The 24002-nt window shown below is 43.4% G+C and overlaps 1 protein-coding gene across 5 annotated transcripts in view; it reads left to right on the top strand.

The window, feature by feature from the left end:
- The first annotated feature begins 722 nt into the window (after positions 1-722).
- The window catches only part of TEX9 (testis expressed 9), a 44641-nt gene continuing 21361 nt past the window's right edge, over positions 723-24002 (top strand). The window contains exons 1-7 of one of the 5 annotated variants that reach the window (XM_074966298.1): positions 723-943; positions 1711-1802; positions 3400-3463; positions 7902-7978; positions 16820-16868; positions 18283-18365; positions 22102-22280. In XM_074966298.1, coding sequence (XP_074822399.1) covers positions 1747-1802; positions 3400-3463; positions 7902-7978; positions 16820-16868; positions 18283-18365; positions 22102-22280 — 508 coding nt within the window. In that variant the 5' untranslated portion in view covers positions 723-943; positions 1711-1746. The other 4 variants (XM_074966293.1, XM_074966294.1, XM_074966297.1 and 1 more) reach the window with 4 other exon arrangements.

Raw genomic sequence — 24002 nt, 5'->3', positions numbered from 1 at the left:
TGATGGCACAGCTATATCAGTCATGGATCACACTTCTTCACACCAGACCGATGTAGCTATGGTGGCAGAAGTCTGTAGTCTAGGCCTACGTGCACTTCCATGACCCTCACTGAAACCATGCACTACCCAAGACAGATGTGCCTGATTTTCATTAAAAATGTTGTTCATTCTAATCACATATCCAGCACCAAAACTGCACTAAGGTCTTGAGTGACCTCTTCATGGCTTTGTCCAGGGCCCTTTACCTCATTCTCATCCTCTTTGAGTCTCTCTGCTAGTTCTCTCTCCTTCATAGCACCAAACACAAGCCCCTTAGCTTTGCCTTTAAGGTTCTTGGTCATTTAGCCTGGCCGCATCAATTCTTAACTTTTCAAACCATTGACTCCTGCGCCCTTGGTCTGTCACTCATGACAATCTTAATTGCCCCACACATGGGAAAAACTCCCTTGTCAACATTTCTAAATTCATCCTAGCCTCCTAAACACCTGTCCTTGCCATGATGCCTACAAATCACTACCAGTTGGCAGCAGTGAGGCAAGTGACAAGCCATCACTTTCCCCCCTAAATTCTGTTCATTTTATCACCTGACCCCCCCCATTGCATTTAGATGCTGGTCACATCCTGACAACCCGACTGGAAGCATTCTGGGCAGGAATCACCTCAGGGGCTATTTGTGTCCACACAGCAGCTAGCCCGGGGGCTGTGCTCTGGAGGAGGGGTTGCTAGGAGGGGCAGTGAGAGCTGCCACCAGACTGTATTCTGGCCTCCACGCCAAGCAGCTGGGAAAGGGAAAAGACAACACCACCCAGGCTGCCCATGTCGGCAGTTGGGTTCACGGGTGGGGTCACAAGGGCACCCCACTGCCCCCCTAAGGAGCAGAGCCAGGAACCAATCCCCTCCACGGAAGACGTGGGACACCCGACAATTAACTTCTCCTCCCCCGGTAGGCGCCAGGAACCAGCCCCACGGACTGGGGATGGGCTCCACAGACTCGCCCTCCTGCGATGTGGACCGGCCAGGCCCCGGCAAGCGACGCTTTAACGCCCTTTCCTGCGCGGGGTTGGGTCCGGTTGCCTAGTGAGAGCGACGCTACTCAGCGGCCCCTCAGCAGGGACAAAATGGCGGCGGGAGGCGGGAGCGGAGTCCGGCGAGGCGCGGGGTGCCGTTCAGCTGGGGTGAGGCGTGAGGGAAATCTGGGCTGCTGGCTGCTATGGGAGGCCCCTCAGGCTGGTCCCAATCCCGGGGGCGGGGAGGCTGTGGTGGGGCCCATCCCGGAGGGGCTGGGTGAATGCGGTTATTGGGCGGGGGTCTAACCGGCGGTGCCCAGATGAAGAGGAGGCGCGGGGAGTTGATCGGATTAAGCGGTCAGACCCGCGTTGCGGGGGTGTCTGGGCGGCCTAGGGGATCAGACCGGGGGAGGCGATCAGAGTGCCTGGGGTAATTGGGGACCAGACCTGGGGGAGGGGAGGTCGATCAGGGTTGTGGCGGGGTGTCTGGGTGCTTAGGGGTTCAGATGTCTGGGGAGTCGATTGGGGTTTTGGGGGGTGGGTCTGGGCAGATTAGGGGTCAGACAGGGGTGGGGAGGGTATCGGGGGGGGGGTTGTTACCTAGCACAGTGCCCTGAGCTGAATGCCCCCTCTAAGCAGGGGGTGAGGTGTGATCCAGTGTGCTAAGGAGGGGTGCCTCACCCTCCTGTCCTGCTTTCCACAGGTGCGGAAATCCCACAGGATCCTGCCCCATCCTGCAATGCCAAAGAAGACTTTGATGCATGGAGACTTCCTGGCTAAGGAGGAGGAGTACAAGTAAGGACAGAACTGTGAGGCAAGGAGGAGAGATGCTCCCTTGACCCTATTTTGATATCCATAAAATACTATGTTCAGAATGGGATTGATCAAATTGGACAAGGCAAATGCTCCAGCACTTTCAGAATGGTTGCTGGGTTTTTAGAGGGACCCCAGCACGGTTTTTCTTTGTTGATGGCCTCTCTGGCTCTTAACAGACCCACGTTCAGTTCGGAGCTACCTAAATCCACAAGCCCAACCGTCTTTACCAAACAGTTATGGCCAGAAGTATTAAGAGTACCCTTTTCATCAGGATATCTGGTCATGGCAGAAATGACAGTTCTAACTAGTGCTCTGACACCCCTCCCCCCCCCCTTCCTATTGGCACCTTACACAAAAGGCTACAGGTTAAACATTTTCACTGTACTAGGCCTCAGTGTAGGTAGATTAATTTAGGAGTTTTAATTCCTCCCCCCCTTTTTTTAAAGCTACATCTTGAACTCACCTTCAGTAAAAAGATGAGATGACTTTAGAATATGAAAGTTCCTTTAAAGTGGCCAAAACTTTGTTTAAAAAAGCTAAAAATTGTTGTTAATTTTTTTAATCTAAGAGGTTTCTAGCTGAAGGGTAGAAACCACCCTCTTTCAATAAACTTCCCTCCTACGTGTCTGCTCTCTCTCCCTATTATCTGTTAGGGATATGTGATGGTACATCTGATAAGACAACTTTATATTACATAAACAAAAACCTTCTCTACATTAAAATAATGTTAAGGTTGCAAAAGTGAAGCACTTAAAAGTTAGGAAATCTTAGAACTAAGCCCATGAAACCTTAATTCACCCTTTCTCCCCCTTGTGCATATGCATAATGATACAGTCTTCAATTATATAATCACATAATACTATTTCCACAGAATGCCAGCGTCATTTCCCATGCTTGCTATCAGCTCTACCTATATAGATTTTAATTAAAAATGTTTATAAGTGTTGAGTGACATAAGGTATAATAAAAAGTGGTGTCTGAAAAAGCAGAGATGTCTTCTCCACGCATTTTGGTTGTACAAACTTGTTCTAATACATGCTTGTGTTGTATCTTCTGGCCTTGGGTTGCAACTTGAATAGCTTTTTCACTCTGCTGCAACAATTAATGTAATTATTAGTCTTATTCTAAAAGGAAAATCCAGTAGCACAATGGAATAGAAATTTTGCATTTTGTGTTTGTTTTTTTAAGGGGGGGAGGACAACTGACTGGAATAAAAGCACTGCAAAAGCTTTTTTCTTTCAGATGTGTAAAAGTGAAATAAATTTAACTTAAAAAATAAATCAGCTATCCTACTTCTATTGTAGGAAAGTATTACCCTGGGTGGGGTTTAGGGAATTAAAATACATATATATCTAAAAGGCAGACTGCATATAAGACATCAGTCTGTTAACACAGAAATAGGTAAGATGTTACTACTTCCCACTATAAAGAAACTTATAAGTATTTCATTCTGCTTTGTAGACATGAATGATTATTCAAGGCTTGTGTACTGCCAGACTGCAGAGATTCCATTTAAAATGTATTTCCTTTAAACTCTTCAGGTAAACTTAATGACAAAGCTATTTTATTGTCTCAGGCGACTGAATGCAGAATTAGAGGCAAAAACAGCGGAGTTGGTGCGTCAGGCTGAAGAAGTAATAGTGAGTAAATTTAGGCTATGCTACATAATGCAAACGTAGTTCACATGCACAAAGTGTCAATTCTTGAAAAAATTATCTGGTTGTGGGAGGTAGGAAGCTTTCATGGGCAAGGTGGACAAAAGTCATCTATTTCTGTAGAACTTAAGCTTTTTTATTTAAAAAAAATCCTTTTGAATACAAGTTGAATATGAACTGATGCAGTGCTAGCTTCTGAGTCTGCAGGAGCTGGAGTGCTTTTGTGGTTGCTTAAAATGTTTCTAAGCTACAGCAAAGCAAAATTGAAGGGATACTTGAATTTGGCCCAAACTCACTTTTTTAAAAACAAAAACAACTCCAAACTAGGGTTGTCGATTAATCGCAGTTAACTCATGTGATTAACTCAAAAAAATTAATTGCGATTAAAAAAAATAATTCCTATTAATTGCAGTTTTAATCACACTTAAATAATAGAATACCAATTGAAATTTATTAAATATTTTGGATATTTTTCTACATTTTCATATATTGTGTCTGTGTTGTAATTGAAATCAAAATGTATATTTTTTATCATTTTTAGAGTGCAAATATTTGTAAACAAAAGAAATGGTATTTTTCAATTCACCTCATACAAGTACTGTAGTGCAATCTTTGTCCCGAAAGTGCAACTTACCAATGTAGATTTTTTTGTGTTACATAACTGCACTCAAAAACAAAACAATGTAAAACTTCATAGCCTACAAGTCCACTCAGTCCTACTTCTTGTTCAGCCAATTGCTAAGACAAACAAGTTTGTTTACATTTACTGCAGGAGTTAATGCTGCCCTCTTCTTATTTACAGTATCACCAGAAAGTGAGAACAGGCATTTGCATGGAACTTTTGTAGACAGCATTGCAAGCTATTTACATGCCAGATTAGCTAAACATTTGTATGGCCCTTTGTGCTTTGGCCACCATTCCAGAGGACGTTCTTCCATGCTGACGATGCTCATTTAAAAAAAAAAAAAAAAAAACAGCAGCATTAATTAAATTTGTGACTGAACTCCTTGGGGGAGAATTGTATGTCCCCGGCTTTGTTTTACCTGCATTCTGCCATATATTTCATGTTAGAGCAGTCTCGGATGATGACCTAGCACATGTTGATCATTTTAAGAACACTTTCACTGCAGATTTGACAACGCAAAGAAGGTACCAATGCGAGATTTCTAAAGATAGCTATCGCACTTGACCCAAGGTTTAAGAATCTGAAGTGCCTTCCAAAGTCTGAGAGGGATGAGGTATGGAGCATGCTTTCAGAAGTCTTAAAAGAGCAACACTCTGATGTGGAAACTACAGAACCCAAACCATCAAAAAAGAAAATCAACCTTCTGCTGGTGGCATCTGACTCAGATAATGAAAAGGAACATACGTCTCTCCACACTGCTTTGAATTGTTATCGAGCAGAACCCATCATCAGCATGGACGCATGTCCTTTGGAATGGTGGTTGAATCATGAAGGGACATATGAATCTTTAGCGCATCTGCCACAAATATCTTGTGACGCTGGCTACAACTGTATCATGAGAACACCTGTTCTCACTTTCAGGTGACATTGTAAACAAGCAGCAGGCAGCATTATTTCCTGCAAATGTAAACAAGCTTGTTTGTCTGAGCGATTGGCTGAATAAGAAGTATGACCGAGTGGACTTGTAGTCCCTAAAATTTGACATTGTTTTATTTTTGAATGCAGTTATTTTTGTACATAATTCTACATTTGTAAATTCAACTTTTATGATAAAGAGGTTATACTACAGTACTTGTATTAGGTGAATTGAAAAATAGTATTTGCACTGTAAAAAAAATAGTTGTAATCAAAAATAAATATAAAGTTAGTACTGTGTGCTTTGTATTTGTGTTGCAACTGAAATCAATATATTTGAAAATGTAGAAAACATCCAAAAATATTTAAATAAATGGTATTCTATTATTATTTAACAGTGCGATTAATCACGTGATTAATCGCTTGACAGCCTTACCCCAAACCAACAGAAGCATATCCACGCCATTCTTCGGGAGGGGGAAATCCACATCTTAAATAAACATTACATTTCAATGTTTGAAACCTAGTCATTGCAACAGTGAAATTAATTATAAATAAGTGAAACTGAGTTGATTGATTTGCATTGTCCAAGTTGAGAGAAATACAAAAAGTAAACAGCATAATTATCAATAGTGTTGTTAATAACAAAGAAACTTGTTTAAAGCAAAAAGTATTCCTTTAATAAAGCAGCCACCAGGATCTGGACCAGGCAGACTGGCAACAGACAATATTCCTGTTTGCATCAAAAGAGAATCATAAAATCTCAACCTTAAGAAACAAATCAGGCTTGTTCAAGCAGTAACTTACACAGCAAGTAGGCATATTCCCTCAATTACTTAGAGTATTGCAAACCATATCAAAAAGAGAAAAAGCTAAAGTCATATGCAGAAGTCCATAGTTCTTGAAGCCACTGCAGCAATTATTGCAATCACCAATCTTCATACCCACTAGGTATCACCTATTCCAGTAGCTCACCAGGACACTGACAAACTGAGCATAGCTATCTGGTTTCTGAAAAGAAGCCGCTGAAGGAGGCATTCAGAGTGCTATCTGTTTTTTTCCTTCAAAAAACAAATCTGCCAACTGGATGTATTTCCTTATGTGGCAAAAGATCAAATACCGTGTGGGTCAAGCTCAACCAGACCAAAGCAGACTACAATAGCTAGTGTTGTAGAATTTCTCCCAGATAGTCTTTTCCTGGGTCTTAAATTTAGCTATCTGGAAGATGCTCCTAGCAACAAGAATCTGGATATCAAAAGACTCCTCAGAGCATCAGAAATTAGAAGGTCTCCTCTGGTGCTCAGGATCCCCCTTGGGACCAATCCTGGAAGTGTGACTAAGTATCCTTTTAAACCATTACATAGTTTTCCATATCTATAAAGGTGGCATTTAGACGCCATCACATCCGGCAGAAGAATCAGAGTTAGGAGTGCTATAAATTGATCGGTTTTCCATGTTTTAAGACAAAATGATCCTAAGAACATATGTAGCCTTTGGTCCAAAGGCAAACAGTTCTGCAGGGCTCAAGTGACAGCTTGCCTCCTTTTTGTGAGGAGAAGTTGTTACAAAAGCTGCCTGTCAGGAGGGCTCTGAAGAACCAAAAAGTTAAGGAAAATTTAGTCCCTCTATCATCAAGTAGTTTGGGGGCAAGAAAACCTTCCAATCCATCACCTTCAACAAAGCTTTCAAGTCCATTCCTTCTCCGCTTCAAAAATGGAAGCCCACCCACTGAGATCAAAGTAGCATCATGGTCCCAGAAATCTCACGTCCTACAAAGAAATCTGTAAAATTAGCCACATGCTCTTCGATACATACGTTTTCCAAGCGCTAAACATCAGATGTGCAAGGGTCCACAGAAACCTCCTTGGTGGAAGGAAGCTGTGTTGGCTCAGTAATCTAACACTGCTTTTGACTAAAAGAAAAAGGAGTACTTGTGGCACCTTAGAGACTAACAAATTTATTTGAGCATAAGCTTTCGTGAGCTACAGCTCACTTCACTGGATCGAATGAAGTGAGCTGTAGCTCACGAAAGCTTATGCTCAGATAAATTTGTTAGTCTCTAAGGTGCCACAAGTACTCCTTTTCTTTTTGTGAATACAGACTAACATGGCTGGTACTCTGAAACCTACTTTTGACTAGTAACTTTTCTGTGTTTAGTTCATACTTATGCGTATTGCTTAAAAAAACCCAACAACATTTCCCCCAGTAGTTAGGACACTTAAAGCAAGAATAAAAATAAATAAGGGATGAAAATACCACATGACAGTATTGGCATGTGTGGGTGTGGAAGAACCCAATGTTTGTTTGAAAGAAGCAGATTTTGGATGTTTTTCAGGCACTCAGTATTCCAGCTAACACTCTAGAAACTTCAAAGAAAAATGATTTACATGTTCTGAATGTCTGTGACTAAACTGATGTCTTAAAAAAATGTGTCAGTGTTTTATTTATTTGGATAGAATTGAGAGAATGTAAATATTTTAAATTAGAAAGACTGGTTATTTCTTTTGCATAATCTGGAAAATAGGAAGCTTGTTTATCTCCTATGGATTGTTGTATGTTCTACAACATGTCCATAGGATGCAGAGTTACACCTACAGTTTTTGCAGGTTATTTTAAACATAGGTAGAAAGACTTCACATGAGCAAAAACAAAATACCTGCTTTGGAGTGGAAGAACACTTGAGGCTGTCAGTGATATTTTAGGCTTAACCTTTGCTCCCTGGATTTGAGAGAGATAAGTTATCCTATCTACTACCCTCTCAGTTTGTGTCTCAAGCATGGTAAGCTACAGTACTTTTGATTTTTGTGATGCTTGCTAATTATTGGTTGTATGGTACCAACAGTATTTTCCTGTAATGGAAAAAACTTTCTTTCCTTATTAAAGAGAGATCAACAAGAGATACTATCAATACCAGTTTCAACACAGGTTAAATTGTGTGAAGATGACAACAAGCAACTGAGGTAAATGCTTTGAAATTCCAAAATATTATTGGCTGTCTGTAATGGGTATGGAGTCTTTGGATCTGATTCTGCAAACCCTGACTTGCACAAGTAATTCACTTGACTTCCATGGGCCTGCTTGTAGAAATAAGGAGCACTGATGTAAATCAGAGTTTGCAGGGTCAGGTTCCTATATTGCCCATAGTCTTTGAACACTAAGTTTCAGAGAGTAATTCTGTCCAGTTGCTCAGCAGCTATTCCTCTGGCTTATTAAGTAGCGGTACTGGTGACCTCTAAAGGACTTCTGCTTTGTTCTTTATTTGAACAAAAAGATGGCTCAATCTAGAGCAAAATAGGGATGCAGTGCTTCATCACCATGAGGATGAAGAGGGACCAAACATAAGCCATGCCTGATAAGGTGAAAAAGCAATAGCTGTTTCATTACGCAGGATGCCAGATTTAGAAAGAATTTTAGGATACCCTCTGTAGGAGGGTGAGAGAGGAGTGACCTGACCTCATCACTTACCCTTCCAGAAGGATCTGGGGAGGCGGGTTTTTTTTGTTTGTTTGTTTTTTTTAAAAGGAAGAGTCCAAGAAGCTTTATGAAAGCTTGTCTCACTAACACACAGCCTCTTCAGGCTCACTTTGGGGGAGAGGGGTCCTCAAACAAACTTAAAAAGGGAAATTCTCAGTCCCAAAAATCGGTCCCAGGGCATGGCTCTTTTGTCAGAGCCTGGGCGAGGGAAAAGTGTTTCTTCAGTCTCTCATCAGTTTACAGTTGATGTGCCCAAGTTGACCCCATTGTGGCTTCTCAGAGTCAGTCCCATTCCCTCTCCTTGGAACTGCTTCATCTCCTGCTTCCTTCCCCGCACCAGGTCTCTCTGATTGGCTTGTATAGCAAGCCTGCTCTAGGCTTCAAGTCTCCTGCAGGGCAGCTCCCTCTCACTCCTTTGCTCTTTCACACACTCCCCCACTGACTCTCTGGAGTTTAGAAGTATGGGGGTAGGGGAGCTACTTTCAGTGGGAGACAGCACGCTGATAATTGAGCAATATAGTGCTCTTCTTTGGGTGCTAAAGAAACAACATAGTGCCACTGAAAGTGTTATAGCTAAACTGCAGGGCACCATGGTGACTGATGTGTATTAGAACATAACTCGAGTTAACACATTCCAAAGAGAAAAGGAGTACTTGTGGCACCTTAGAGACTAACCAATTTATTTGAGCATGAGCTTTCGTGAGCTACAGCTCACTTCATCGGATGCATACTGTGGAAACTGCAGAAGACATTATGTACACAGAGACCATGAAACAATACCTCCTCCCACCCCACTCTCCTGCTGGTAATAGCTTATCTAAAGTGATCATCAAGTTGGGCCATTTCCAGCACAAATCCAGGTTTTCTCACTCTCCGACCCCCGCCCCACAGACTCACTCTCCTGCTGGTAATAGCCCATCCAAAGTGACAGCTCTCTTCACAATGTGTATGATAATCAAGGTGGGCCATTTCCAGCACAAATCCAGGTTCTCTCACCCCCTCACCCCCCTCCAAAAACCACACACACACACTCACTCTCCTGCTGGTAATAGCCTATCCAAAGTGACCACTCTCCTTACAACGTGCATGAAAATCAAGGTGGGCCATTTCCAGCACAAATACAGGTTTTCTCAACCCCCCCCCCTTTTGGGGGGAAAAAAAGGGGGGGGGTGAGAAAACCTGTATTTGTGCTGGAAATGGCCCACCTTGATTTTCATGCACGTTGTAAGGAGAGTGGTCACTTTGGATAGGCTATTACCAGCAGGAGAGTGAGTTTGTGTGGGGGGGGGCGGAGGGTGAGAAAACCTGGATTTGTGCTGGAAATGGCCCAACTTGATGATCACTTTAGATAAGCTATTACCAGCAGGAGAGTGGGGTGGGAGGAGGTATTGTTTCATGGTCTCTGTGTATATAATGTCTTCTGCAGTTTCCACAGTATGCATCCGATGAAGTGAGCTGTAGCTCACGAAAGCTCATGCTCAAATAAACTGGTTAGTCTCTAAGGTGCCACAAGTACTCCTTTTCTTTTTGCGAATACAGACTAACACGGCTGTTACTCTGAAACCTGACATTCCAAAGAAACTCATAACTGTAAACTCAGCCAATTACATCCACAAAGGCATAGTCTAGAAGCCTGTAGGACTGGAAATGCTTACCCCAGAGACCTAAACAGAGAGAGATCCAGCTGGCATCCTGTGGAATGTGTGTCATTACATTATAACTGCAGGCACTATATACTACTACAGTCAGGGCTGTCCTTACCCATATGCAAAGTACGCAGCTGTGTAGGACACCAGGAAATTTGGGGCACCAGATTTCCTGGTGCCCTGCGCAGCTGCGTGCTGCTCCAGCCCCTGTACCGCCTCTTACCGCCCCTGCTCTGCCCCAGCCCTGTCCCCACTCCACCCCTTCCCCAAAGCCCCTGCCCCTGCTCTGCCCCTTCCTGTCCCTCAGGACTGCAGCAGGGCCGGGCCTGCACTTACTGGCGGCGGAAAGTGCAGCGACCCGGCCCCAGCTGCACTGCCGGTGAGTGCTGGAGGGCAGTTCCCCCCTACTCCCTAAGACAGCCCTATCCTCCCACAGAGGCCTGGGGCCAGCCGCCCCCCGGGGAGGGGGGAGGGCTGCATAGGGGCCCAGAGTAGCTAGGGACGTCCCTGTTTGAGCTCTATATACGTACACCAGCTAACTCCAGAGTTTACAATTAACTATGCTGTTTATTTAGTCAGATGTGAACCTGTATGTTACATAGGAGTGTCACTGGAAATAGTGGCAGGATAGAAGAGGTATTGGAGATGGTCTGTCAACCCACCCCCCCAAAACTGATAAGATTTAAAGTTTATGTTGCTGTTGATCTTGAAATGATAGTGAAAATGCAGTGTCAAACTACAAACTGCTTCAAGTGTTGAGCTCTGATTGGGAAATTAGTTTGCCAGAGCTTTTGATTTGATTGCTAGGGATGACCACATAGCTCTAAATCAGAGAGTGAATAAGGGAAGCACTTAGGCCTTGTTTATAACCCAAGGGTTTTGCTGGAATAGAGGTACTGGTAGAGATATAGTGGCAACCCTCCCACCCCCCATAGTGGAGATGCAGCTTATACTGGTAAAAGTTCTTTTTTGCCAGCATAACTGGGTCTATGCTAAGAGTTGTGTTGACATAGCTATGTTGGTTGGGTATGTGGGGTATGGCTTAGGTAAGTAGACTAAAAGCTACACCTGAAGTTTGTGGTTATGTGTGTGAGTACGTACCTCTGTGTTCTCTACTTGCCTAAGCCATGCACTGCTGTTTTTAGCAGTGTAATGTTCCATTGCCCCTCTGCTCCTGTAGCCTTTCCTGGCTACAGGAAAAGATTTCCTTAGCAAGGAAAGGTTCTGGCACGGGGGGGGGGGGGCATTGAGAAAAGGCTCCATTAGCTCCCTGTTGCTGGAGCCATTTGCCCGCTTCATTGAAAGACTCTGGCAGTGGAGATCTGCTGAAGGCTTTGCTCACTGCCTCCCCTCTGCCAGAGTGTTTCACTGACATTTAGCTACACAATGCAGCATGGATGCAGCTTGCTTTTCATAGCCACATGTACTCTACATGCTGCTGCCAGTGGTATGTAGTCTAGACATAGCCTAAAAGGGGCTGGGGAAAAGAGGTGGAACTCTGGCCAGGAATCTGTAAGATACAGTTGACCTGTCAATTACGTAAGTAATTGAAAAGCTTTTAAGGGAACCACTGTTTGTATGTCCAGTGAACTTTTAGCTGAAAAGGAGAAAACTCCAGACTGCAGTGAAAAAATTATAAGCATTGATAGCCATTAGAAGATGAAAGTTATGAAAATTAAGTAGTTGGACACACTGATTATCCTAGGATGAGCATCCATTGCCCTTCAAAAGGGGTTGTCTTTAACTCATAGTGTTTCTATGTACCAAATTATTTCAGTGTGTATGGCTTTTTTTTTTTTTTTGGCAAGAGGAGTACATATTAGAATTTGAAAAATGGTAACAAATGGTAAAAGGAGGCAGACAGCACCAGTTAGGCATTTAAGAGAGGCTGTATTGTGTCCCCCCCCCCGATAGTGGTCATTCTTAGTCTTTTGACAGATACAGAATCCAGGAGAAAAAAAAAAAAACAGGTTGAGGATGGAAAGCAGTTAAATAATGGGCAGAGTAGTTTAATGAAAAAGATACCGAAGCAAAAAATCCTTGCTTTTTTAAAGCAAATGTTTTATTAAGTTAAAGGGACACTAAAGTAAGGCTAGGTGCATTTCTTTAAATATACCTCAAGACCGTTCTGAAGTATTTTATCGCATAGTCTCTCTTCCTCCAAGTTATTAATATTTTACATTGAGAAACAAAGCAACTATGGTGTTTACTCTAAAGGACCAGCTTTTGTTTATGCTTTCCCTCTTCGGAGCATGGCCAGGCGCACAGGGGTGGGGACTGGGTGTGCGCGCATGGCTAGGCATACTATAGGCTTTGAATAGGATTAGCAAACACAAAGGATTCACTCATGCACGCGCACCTCATGTTTATGTGCCGGAAAGCGATTGTAAACATTAGCTGCTATTTTGATGTGACCACCAGCCTAGGTACTTATTTGTGAACCTTTTCAGGCTTTAATTTCACATCTCAAATGACTTGCACAAACAAACACACACAACACAACAACCACCCAGGGTGGCAGGCAAATATGGGATTGTGAACAGTGCCTTTAAAATTAAATAGATTTGAACGCTTTAGCAAACAAATTGAGTTTTAGGTCAGACGGAATTAGAGATGTTAGGAACAAATTCATATGCTGAAGAAAGGGATGTTCTTGTTTTCCTAAGAATAGAAGTGTTGCATTTTAAGATTTCTGTAAGCAATATATAATGGAGTATTTTGTCAGCAGCCGTGGAGGAGGGCATGAATCCTACCCTTCCCTCAGTGATTGTAGCTAGCCAATAGGATGGGAATAGGAGGAAAACTGGGTAGGAAGACCCTGTTCTGGATGTCTGTTGCCACGCAAAAAAGGCTCCACAGTCTGCAGTCATTTTGATACTAGCAGCACTAATAGCCCACTGAGATAGCTAGATCACAACTGTAAAACAAACAAACAAAAAAAACCTTAGTCAAAAAACATGTTTGGAAGGACTCTCCAGTTTCTTGGAGTAAGAGTAGCACTTTTGTGTTTGTGAATAGGGAGGTTTGAATGTGAGTGAAGTTCCCATTGTTAAAGTAGGGTGAGCATGGAGACCTGTTTCTGTCTGGATTTGAGATATCCAAATGAAGACAGAGGTGGTAAGAACAGACCTGAACCTTTATACAAACCAAAGTATTTTCTAAACCTCAAAATAAAAAGTTAAGGGAGTGCAGTTACCTTTGTCCTAAAATTTAAGTATTATGAAAACAAATTTTTGTAAGGCTGCAGTTAAACTATTCACTTGCTTAAAACATTGATAAAGTCATTTTTAAACCATCCACTCCAGTGGCTGAAATGCAGATATTGCAGCACTAAGAACTTGGAAGTAAAACTGATTTAGTGGATTTTCAATGGCCATGTGGAGATAAATGGAAAAAATAAGACGTGTAAGTAGTGAAAAGTAAAGTGGATTTTTTTGCTTTAAGATATAATTAGCAACAAATATACTACATATTAAGCTTATGTTTACTTTCTTCAAAATTTGCATTTACTGTGTCTCTACACTATACCAGATGACTCCTGACCCAGAAAAGAATCCATTTTCCTTTTCCAAAGCTGCATTTCTCCTGTATTTAAGAAGAATAGTAAAATTTTTGATTTCTCAGTAAGATAGCAGATATAATTCAGATATGTTGTAGAAAAAGTCTGTTTATAGTCCTTTTCTAGCCACACTTTAACCTTTCTGAGTCTGTTTCTCTGGCTATAAAATGGGTATAACAACTGTATAGGTTTTAATTAATCTGACTTATTTTCAGCTCTACTGATGAAAGACACTATAAAAAGGGTTGTTATGTAATGACATATTCCTGTGCCACAAGAATAAAAGTATTGGACTCTAAGACAGAGCGCTCAAAGTTTAGGATCCTGCTAAAAATTGCGGTTTACTGTAGTTGACATCGATCTTGCTGGCATACCAAATCCTGTCAAGTAAACTGAGTATAACAGAGGGTTTCCTAAACAGCAAACAGATTGTATATAAGAAAAGTTCTCTTTTCGTGGGGGGAATAAAGTTCTTATTTCCTTCTAAAATGTGTAAATTAGACACCAATTTTTTGCTTACAGAATTCTGCTGTGTTCCTACAGCTCTGATTACTATTTGTTCAATTGCACTATGTTTTTACTGATAAGTAGTACAGCATGAGACATGACCCTCCTCTGTTTTGATATTGCTTCAGGTAGAAGATAAAGGGTTTTTGTGAAGAGAATAGATGCATCTCAACATGGACCATTTATCTGCCACAACAGTCATCTATTTAAAGCAAAAAACAAAACACCAAACAACCCACAGCCCCAAACTTACAAGGGTTTTTTTTGTTATAAATATTCTCAGCAGTAACCTACAGGATATTGCCTTTTTCTTGAACATCTATGGGTGGTCTTTGAGCATGACAAGTGTCCTTGATCAGCCACAGCTTGGTGCTCTTAAACAGAGTATGTACTGTTAGGAAAGTTTGGTTTAGGAGAAGCCACCTGGAGTCGGTGGCACATGTATGTAGAAATTTCAGGAGAGAGTATAAGGCAAGCAACCTTAGTCAGTCACAGGGGAGAAATCTGGTACATGCTTAAGTCTAAAGTGGTGTTTGGTAGCACACCTCTGACAGCCCTAACAGGTACAGGTGTTACAGCCGGTTTAGAGTGGAATGAAAGGAGCAAAAAGATGCAGAGGGAAGAACATTTATCTGGTTTTTAACACCAAGTAATAGGTGGCAGATGTTGTGTCTGAAAATAATTTTTAAAAAAGTATTTTATGGCCAGCACACTCTCCTTCTTTTTAACCTATTTAATTTGTAACCTAATTTTCAGCTCTCAATATCTGGTCAAATAGTTCAGGGTTCTCTGTTTCTGCCTGTAACTGTCAAGGAGCATCTTTAAGAGCAGGTGCTATGTCTCCAAGCATAATTTAGGGTTCGTCCATTTAAGACCAGGAACACTGGAAATGTCTGCAGGAGGGATTGTTTGGAGCTGTCTGACTGAGGGAGTCAGGCAACCAGCCAAGACTATACAACAAAAAGCCTGTGGTTCGGTGGAAAGATGGGGAATGGAAGAATGGCGTAGGGTTGGACTTCTCACAGCAGAAGGCAAGAGAGCTGGGAAAACAGTCAAAGGCTGGTGGAATAGAGATTTAGGGACAGGGCAGAGGAGGAGTCCAGGAAGGGGTATTACCAGAAGGAAGAAGCAAGGGCAAAACAGTGTGGATGGCCATTCATATCTGATCATTTTACCCAGTTGGAAGCAAAGGGGGATATCTGCGTCAGTGTCCCTACTCTGGTTCAGCCACTTTCTTCCCTCGGTGGTCCTCTGTCTCTCAGAAGTGTTGGATCCCTGATATGATTTAGCCCTTGGCTAAGTCATGCAAGTCCTCCACCACTTCTGGAGGGGCCAAAACAAGTCTAACGGACATAAAACCATCTTCTGGCCTTCCTCAGAACAGATAGTTCTTCCCATGGTTGCTCAGGGTCCACCTTCACAGGGCCACGCAATGTCTTCACTCAAGCTGGATTGCACTTCCTTTTCTACACCCCTACTACGATCAGCAGTCCTTTTGCCCTGTTGGTAGAGGGTTGTAGAAGGAGATCGGGACGTTTACCCACCTTTGCCGAAATCCCAGTTTGCTAAGTGAAAGGGTCAACTTCCCTCCATGCTATTTTGTCCAGGTTATTTTCTTCTGAGTGTACCATCCTCAGGATCTTTTGCTGTCCTGGCCCTAGGCGCCTCCTAGGCTTTTTCACAGTTCTGTTCAACCAGCTTTCCTGATTGTCTTATCAAGCTTATTACCATAGAAAGGCCAACTGTAGGTGATACCTCCACTCCCTACCTAGCCCACTGAGTCACAGACTTTTAAAATATGGTCTTGGAAAGTCACATGACCATCACCAATCCCCACATGGCACACCCTCCTGCCCTGATTAGTTAGTAGTGTTGTTTACTAACAGACCACTTGAGTAGAGGCTGAGAATAGCATAAGTGAGCTGCAGCTCATGAAAGCTTATGCTCAAATAAATTTGTTAGTCTCTAAGGTGCCACAAGTACTCCTTTTCTTTTTGCGGATACAGACTAATATGGCTGCTACTCTGAAACCATATTTTTTTGTTATTTGTGCAAACAATGACCTTTAAATAGATGTACCATACCAGGAGCATCCTGTGTACGTGAGATAGGTTTTATTTCCCCATATATGTCCCTGTGTGTGGGCTCAGTCAGAACTACAATTCTATCCCTTTATGATCAGCAGTGAAGGAGGCTTAAGAAATGGGTAAGAAATCACATAAATAAGTTATTTGCAAGGGTTTTTTTTTTATTTGCTTCCACAGAGATGCATTGGGAACTTAACTCATCTCAACCTACCACATGGTAAAGGATTTAAACTTTCTTTCATGGATCAGCCCTTAGTCCGGAACTTCTTTTATTCTTTATCATTGAAGACACTGACTTCCCAAACCAAGTGTACTTATTGGATTAAAAGAAAAATAATTTTAGTAAAAAAAAAGTGATTGGTACATTTTCTCCAATCTTACCTTCACTTTTACTGTTTTGGTCTGAGGTATGTAAAATGTCAGAACCAGCAGAATAAAAAGCACAATTCATTTCAGAATATTTTTTCTTTAAGTATTTGTTTTATTGTGAGTTTACAAAACAATTTACTTTAGTTTTATTTTTTTCAGAGATGGGCTTTCTCCTGAACTGCCAATCCTTACACTTTCGCATATTAAGGTACTGAAATCTGCAAATTTTGCTCGTTAATGGAATTACCAGACAGATATGTCTACCATTCTAGAAACTGTACTGAGTGGCGAAAATCGATGGGGTATTTAAAGCAGAAATCTGGGAGATAAGACTCCTGGGTTCTATTTTTGTAAATTGCTGTGCTACTAACTTGCTAGGTGACCTTACACTAGTCACTTAGGCCTGGTCTACACTAGAACATTGTCAGCTTACCTATGCCATTCGGATGTGAAAAATCCACAGTCCCAGAGCAGCATAGTTCAACTGACCTAACGTCCAGTGCAAACAGTGCTAACTCAACATAGTTACTGCCTCTCGGGGCGGGGGATTACCTATGTTGACAGGAGAACCCCTCCTGTCAGCATAGTTAGTGTCTACACTGAAGTGCTGTAGCGATGCAACTGTGCTGCTGTAGCATTTCATGTGCAGACAAGCTTAGTTTCTGGGCCATATTTTACACCTATGTAAAATGGAGCTGCTATTTCAGTATGTATAGCATTTTGAGATCCTTAGATTAAAGGTGACGTAAAATTTTATAATACTGCCTTTTTTTCTTAGACAAAATTTCTGTGTATTTCTTCTCTTGTCTGTGTAATGTTAATGGCAATACCATTATTTTTCAATTAAAGTCCTCTTAAAGAAGTTAACATGCAAAATAACTTTATATTATGAGAAGAAAATAAATGGATAAACGAGGCCAGGAACAAATGCAAAGACTCACTAGCCTCTTAAACTTCAGCTACATTGCATTCTTTAGGGATTCAGCTAAAGTTTCCAGAGTGTTTCCTTCAAGAAAGACTGTAGCCAAGAAAGCTGATTCTTGGATAATCTTAATTTGGGAGTAAGCTCTGAAAGTTACTTAATAACTTCACTGCAGAAGGAAGATATAGCAAGACTAAAAATATGCTAATTCCACTGATGACGTAGAAGGGGTGGTAAACGCTGTCAACAGCAATGTGTTAACTTAAGATTGTACTCATGATCCAAGCCTATGATGGATTCAACTTGGTGTCTAGGTTGAACAATCTTGCTTATTTAGTTGTAGTACATTAGAAGTGTTTGTATATTAATGGCTCAGTAACAGTTGTGTCCCTTATTTGTACATACTCATGACTGCACATGCAAGTCAGTTTTGAGTGTGCAAATAAATAGGTGTTTAGTCACTTGTACATGCAAATACAAGTCTGCACATGCAGTAGCAGTAAACACATTTGCAAATTAGACAAAAAAAGTTTTAGTTTCTTGGATATCTCAGGCTCTGAAAATCAGACTGTTTAAAATATTCCTTTTGAATATTTTGTCATAGTTTGACCTCAGGAAAATGGAAAAATAGTTGTGCTAGAAAAAGTGTCATAGGCTATTATCATAAATATGATCCTGACTACTGAAACTTTTTTCCTAGCAACCAAATAAGAAATCTGGTTCCATGTCTACAGCTCAGAACAGACCGCACTCTGGCAGTAAGGGAAAGAGAACAACTTCAAGGTACATTAATTGTACACTGCATTTGTATTTATTTAAAATCTGTGCTCTGGTAATGAAATGAGAATAGTTTTAGTTGGTTGATTTTATCTTGATACACATCTATACAAATATACTTTGTGTTGGAAATGTCTTACAGTTTACTTATTCCTATATCTGCTCAATGCTCGCCTACATAAAGCAGCTGGAAATCTTTAATGAGCAGCCATGGTTAACACCACAGCAATGAAACTGTGGCTTATCAAAAATTTAAAACAAAGGACTTGTCAAGGCTGTGATTTAAACTTTGTCTCAATGAATGAGGAATAAGCAGATCTCTACCTATTGGTTGTGGTTTGGAAAGCATTCTACTAGAGGCACCTGGAATGAATGCGCTTGAGCACTGCAGTTCAGAGTCACTGAAGCTGAAAAAGGGGAAGAGTAAGGCCCATAGGTCCCGAAGGCATCTATCCACATATTTTAGTGTGCCCATTACAGTGGTATCTGAGCTCAAGATTCACCAAGATGACAGACAAGAGGCAAAGGGAGGGGCAAAATTTGTAGGGTACTTTAATACTGTGAGAAGTTTTGATTGATGGAGGTAGGGAGAAAATTAATCTACTAGCCCTAATCTCTTTATAAAGTGCTGATGATATGGTATAAAACTTAGAAAGGGAGTGTAGTAGGGTTCACTAGGGGCTAGCAGGCCTAGGGGGCAGGCCCATGGCTCAACAGTCTGAGTCTTGGGATGGTCTTGCCAAGAAATACGAAGACCTAGTGGTAAAGTTACAGTTCTCCCATCCCCTGGTGCTCCCTGGATTGCCCTGGTCAGGTGGAGGGGGAAGGGTTGGGGACCCCAGGCCCTGCCTCTCCATCAGATCCCAGCCCAAAGGAGTGAGGAGAGTCTCAGTTCCCTCTGGCTGGTACAAAAAACTAATCACCTCTGGGCCACCTCCTTTTTCCTCCTGTTCTTGCTTCAGTTTGTAGCATGGTCATGGCGCTTTGCTTTCCTCTCAGCAGCGGATTGCTCTCACAGTCTCAATAGTTCAAATTGTCTGTTGGGTGTTCCCAGCTCATTTTCTAGTGCAGAGGTGGGCAAACTACAGCCTGCGGGCCACATCTGGCCCGTCCTGCCTGGCCCGAGTTCTCGGCTGGGGAGGCCCCTCCCCTACTGTTCCATGTCCCCGACAGCCTTGGTGCGCCGCCAGTGCTCTGGCCCGTTGCTCCTGCCAGGCAGCGCGGGCGGCGTGGCTGGCTCCGGCCAGGCGGTGGGGCTGCGAGCTCCTGCCACTCTGAGTGGCATGGTAAGGGAGTAGGGAGGGGGGTTGGATAAGGGGCAGGTGGTTCCAGGGGGTGGTCAGGGGACAGGGAATGGGGCCGGTTAGATAGACGTGGGAGCCCAGGGGGCCGGTCAGGGGTGTGGATGGGGTCAGGGCAGTCAAGGGACAGGCGATAGGGGGTGGGGTCCCAGGAAGGGCAGTTAGGGTGAGGGGGTTGGATGGGTCAGGAGTTCTGAGGGGGCGGGAAGTGCAGATAGGGGGCAGGGGCTGGGGTTAGGCCATTTGGGGGGGCTCAGCCTTCCCTACCCGGCCCTCCATAGAGTTTCACAACACCAATGTAGCCCTCGGGCCAAAAAGTTTGCCCACCCCTGTTCTAGTGTCCACTTGCTCCTCCTTGTCAGGGAGAAGGGGCAAGAAAAAGGGGGTCAGGCCCTTCGCTGCCCAGTTGTGTCTTACCCAGAGTAAATAGATCTCTCTGTCCCAGAAGCTACAGCCTGGCTACTTGCCTGCAGCCAGTCTCTCCTTCACTTTTCCCCTTCTTGCCTGTCAGTTTCCTTTTAAGCAGGCCATCCATTTGGAGCATGCTCTGCAGCTGCTGAAGGGCGGGGCCTTCTTACCCCAGTACTGCTCCTTTAGTCTTAGTGAAGGCTCTGTAAACCCCATCAGAGGGAGATAGGTGACATTTCAAGTTGAAGGAGAGGGCCAAAAAGCTTTTTTGATACAATGCAGGTGGGAGCAGAGTAAGGAGGATATCTCAGTAATCAAGGGATGAGATGGTAAATTTTAGCATACGTATAACAGAGGGAGGGGTGGACTTCAGTGGAATTAGATGAAACAGCAAGAGTCACTGGCTGTGAGGGGGAAAGAGTGAGAAGTCAAAGATGACACCAAGGTTGTGCACTTGAGATGGAGGATAGCAGAGTTGTCAGGAATAGGAGAGCAGAGAGGGATTAATAAAAGAGATTAGCAGCTCAATCTTGGGGGTGAGTGAATTTGATATAGCAGATGTGAAATAGGACAGGAAGCTGCAATCAGGACAAGCAAAATGGATTTGGAAATCTGAATTTGGAACAGATGAAGGTCACCAAAGAAGAAACAGTGAATAAGTACGACAGAATTCTGAAGGATGCCATTGCCAACTGATTGTGAGAGGGGACTACATGCAGTGGCCATAGGAGATACCAGAGAAGAGGTCGGAGGGGAAGCAGGAGAGGACAGAGTTACAGAAGCCAAGAGAGGGGAGAATGATCAACAGTCTCTAAGGCAGAAGACCAATGTAGATAATTATCCTTATCAAAAGGAACACTTATGTTGTAATTTTAAATATCTTAATAAAGCCTTCCCTTTCCAGGCTAAATAATCGCCGCTATTGCAGCCTCCTGTCACTAAGAAGATGAGAGTTTCTCTGCACACAATATTGCTGTCAAAGAGAATTTGAGTCAAAGGGTTTTATTTCTTCTACAGCAGGGGGTGCAAACTATGGCCCAGGGGCTGCATCTGGCCCTCCAGATGTTTTAATCTGACCCTTGAGATCCCACTGGAGAGCGGGGTCTGGAGCTTGCCCCACTCCGGCACTCCAGCCGGGGATCGGGGTCAGGGGCTTGCCCCGCTCTGCATTGCTCCCAGAAGCAGTGGCATGTCCCCACCTCCGGCTCCTACACATAGGAGCAGCCAAGGGATTCTGCATGCTGCACCCGCCCCCGCAGCTCCCATTGGCAGGGATCCATGGCCAATGAGAGCTGCAGGGGTGGTGCCTGCAGACAAGGCAGTGCACAGAGCTGTTTGGCCACGCCTTCACGTAACAGCTGGAGGGGGGTCATGCCGCTGCTTCTGGGAACTGCTTGAGTTAAGTGCTGCCCAGAGCCTGCACCCCTGACCCTTTCTGCACCCTTGCCCCAGCCCTTATCCCCTCCTCACTCCTCTCCTCGCTCCCAGCCAGGAGCACCCTCCTGCGCTCCCAACCCCTCATCCCCAGTCCCATCCCAGAGCCTGCACTCCCAGCCGGAGCCCTGACCCCCACCCCTGCACCCCAACACTCTGCCCCAGCCAGGAGCCCCCTCCCGCACCCTGAATTCCTCATATCTGGCCCCATCCCAGAGCCTGCACTCCCAGCTGGAGCCCTCACCCCAACACCAATTTTGTGAGCATTCTTGGTCCAACATACAATTTCTACCCAGATGTGGCCCTCGGGTCAAAAAGTTTGCCCATCCCTGTTCTACAGTGACTTGGACGTGAAGGCCAATAGGTGATACTTGTTGCTACCAGTTTGAACCTAATATGAATGTAGGAAATATATTTTGGTAAACGGAACAAACTTGGCATTTGTATCTTTTTTACTAGTGTAAAAGATGAAGGTAATAGCAGACTGCAGATAGCTAAATGGTTTTGTACAATTATAAATGACTGCCATTTAACTATTTTTGTAGCTTATTTGGAATATCATAACTTCAGTCTAGAAATTTCTTATTTTGTAATTTTAGTGCAAAACTAAGAAGCGTTGATATACAAGCTGCTGCTGATGTTGCTGTCCTGGAGGACTTCACAGATTTTTCTCTTGCAAAGACAATTACCAAAATTGAAGGAAAACTGGAGGAAGGAGACTTGCTTGAAAGTCTAAATGATGATATTATTCCAAGTGTAGGAAATGAAATTGGAACAGGTAGGTTCCTATAGCTATGCATTTTCTTATCCTTGGTTCCTTACTGTTAGGATCTTCTGAAAAACTATATTTTATCATTTCTGTATAGATTATAGGAGAAAGTTTTATAACTCTTAAATTATGTTCAGATTTCTGCTCTGGAGAGTGGGTGAGGGGAACAAGATGGGACTTTTTTCTTTGTGTGTTCCTAGGTCACATACAAATAAACATGGAAAGAATGGGTTGGTGTCCCCACTCCACTGGAAACCTAGCTTACCTTTGTTCTTTAGCAGTGCATCAGCCCCTTCTGGAAGGAGGTCATATGAGTTATTTGGGACAAAATTGTGACTTTAGATCAGTGCATAACTTTTTTTAACTTTATTGGGAGTTGCAAATATGTACCCAAGGGCAGGATTTGGTTTTAGGGCTGTATTTCCATAAGATAAAAATCCTTTCACAGCCTTTGTCTTTAGGGCTAAATCCTTTCATCAGATCCATGCTGTGGATCTTGGGTAAGTAGCTTATGAAGTAATGTTTTAGCTACAATGCTTAAATGAGGAACCTTTGGATCCTTTCTCACTCCAAATGGTGTTTTTACACTAGGCGTAGAAATAACTAGAATATGAGAAAGGATTTTGTCAGTGAAGCTAAAGGCATGATGCACACCTGCCTTTTTGGCTGTGGTATGACAAGCTGGTAGAGTTATGAAATGGTTTATGTGGAGTCTGTGACAGGGTGCACTCACCTCTCATGGGCACCTCCTGTCAGCTGTGTGTGATCCTGCACTTTTTCCTGGTGCTGCCTGCAAGTTGTTGACCTTTGCAGGCACGTCTTTGGAGGGCTGACCCACTAGCTAAGTCACACACAGTCTGAGAGGGACTAATCCCTTCCGGGGTGACAAAAGTCCAACAAGGACTATCACTGTGACCTTTTTGGTGTCTGCACTCCTGTCTCTGAGCAGTTCTAAGCCCCTTCTGGGCTAGCTTGAAGCCTATCCCTGCCCTGTTATGGATCACTACCCCCAATTCTTTCTCCCTGGAGACTCTGTGTCCTCAACAGTTGTCTGGTGTTCCAGCTCTCCAGCCAGGTCACTCCTTAATTTTAGTCCCCTTCTGGGGGTGGGTGGTAACCAAGAGTTCACCAGACAGTCTGTCTGGCCTTATCAAGGTCTTCAGCCCTGTCCCTGAGCCCTTTAAATTCCAGCCCTTTGCTTGGGCCTGTAAACGAAACTTGTGCCCTTCTTGAGGATTTGGCCACTTCACTAGTGGCCGGTGGGGGAACCCGGGCTTGTTTACTACTCTGGGTCCCAATCCAGGGAGCCTATAAACAGTAGCCACATACCACTGCCTCTTCTTCACTGCTGCTATTCTCTGAGCCTCTTCCCACATAGCCCCTTTCTCTTCGCCCTTACCTTGGGGCTGAAGTTCTCAACTCCTCTTCTTTCTCATTAAATACCCGTGTCACCAGAACCCATTTTCTGGTTCTCCCTTGAGCTCCAGAAAAGAGCACCCTTCCTTGCTCCTCTGGTCCCAGCCAGGCACTGACGTGCTTAGGCCCTACAGCTACTTTTAACTGAGCCTGCTGCGCTCTGATTGGCTACTTCTCTGCAGTTTTTCTAGGCAGGCCTAAAGGCTCCATCTTTGCTGCTCCTTTCCTGGGGTGGGGTGTGGTAGAACCACGAGGCCTCCAACAGGGGGCCTCAAAGGGCCTGATACACCCCGTCACATAGTCCCATAGTGTGAA

Source organism: Natator depressus, chromosome 10 (assembly GCF_965152275.1).
Source record: "Natator depressus isolate rNatDep1 chromosome 10, rNatDep2.hap1, whole genome shotgun sequence".
In the NCBI taxonomy this organism is placed as follows: domain Eukaryota; kingdom Metazoa; phylum Chordata; order Testudines; family Cheloniidae; genus Natator; species Natator depressus.
The sequence above is the reverse complement of the archived record's forward strand: the minus strand, read 5'-3'. Positions and strand labels throughout refer to the sequence as shown.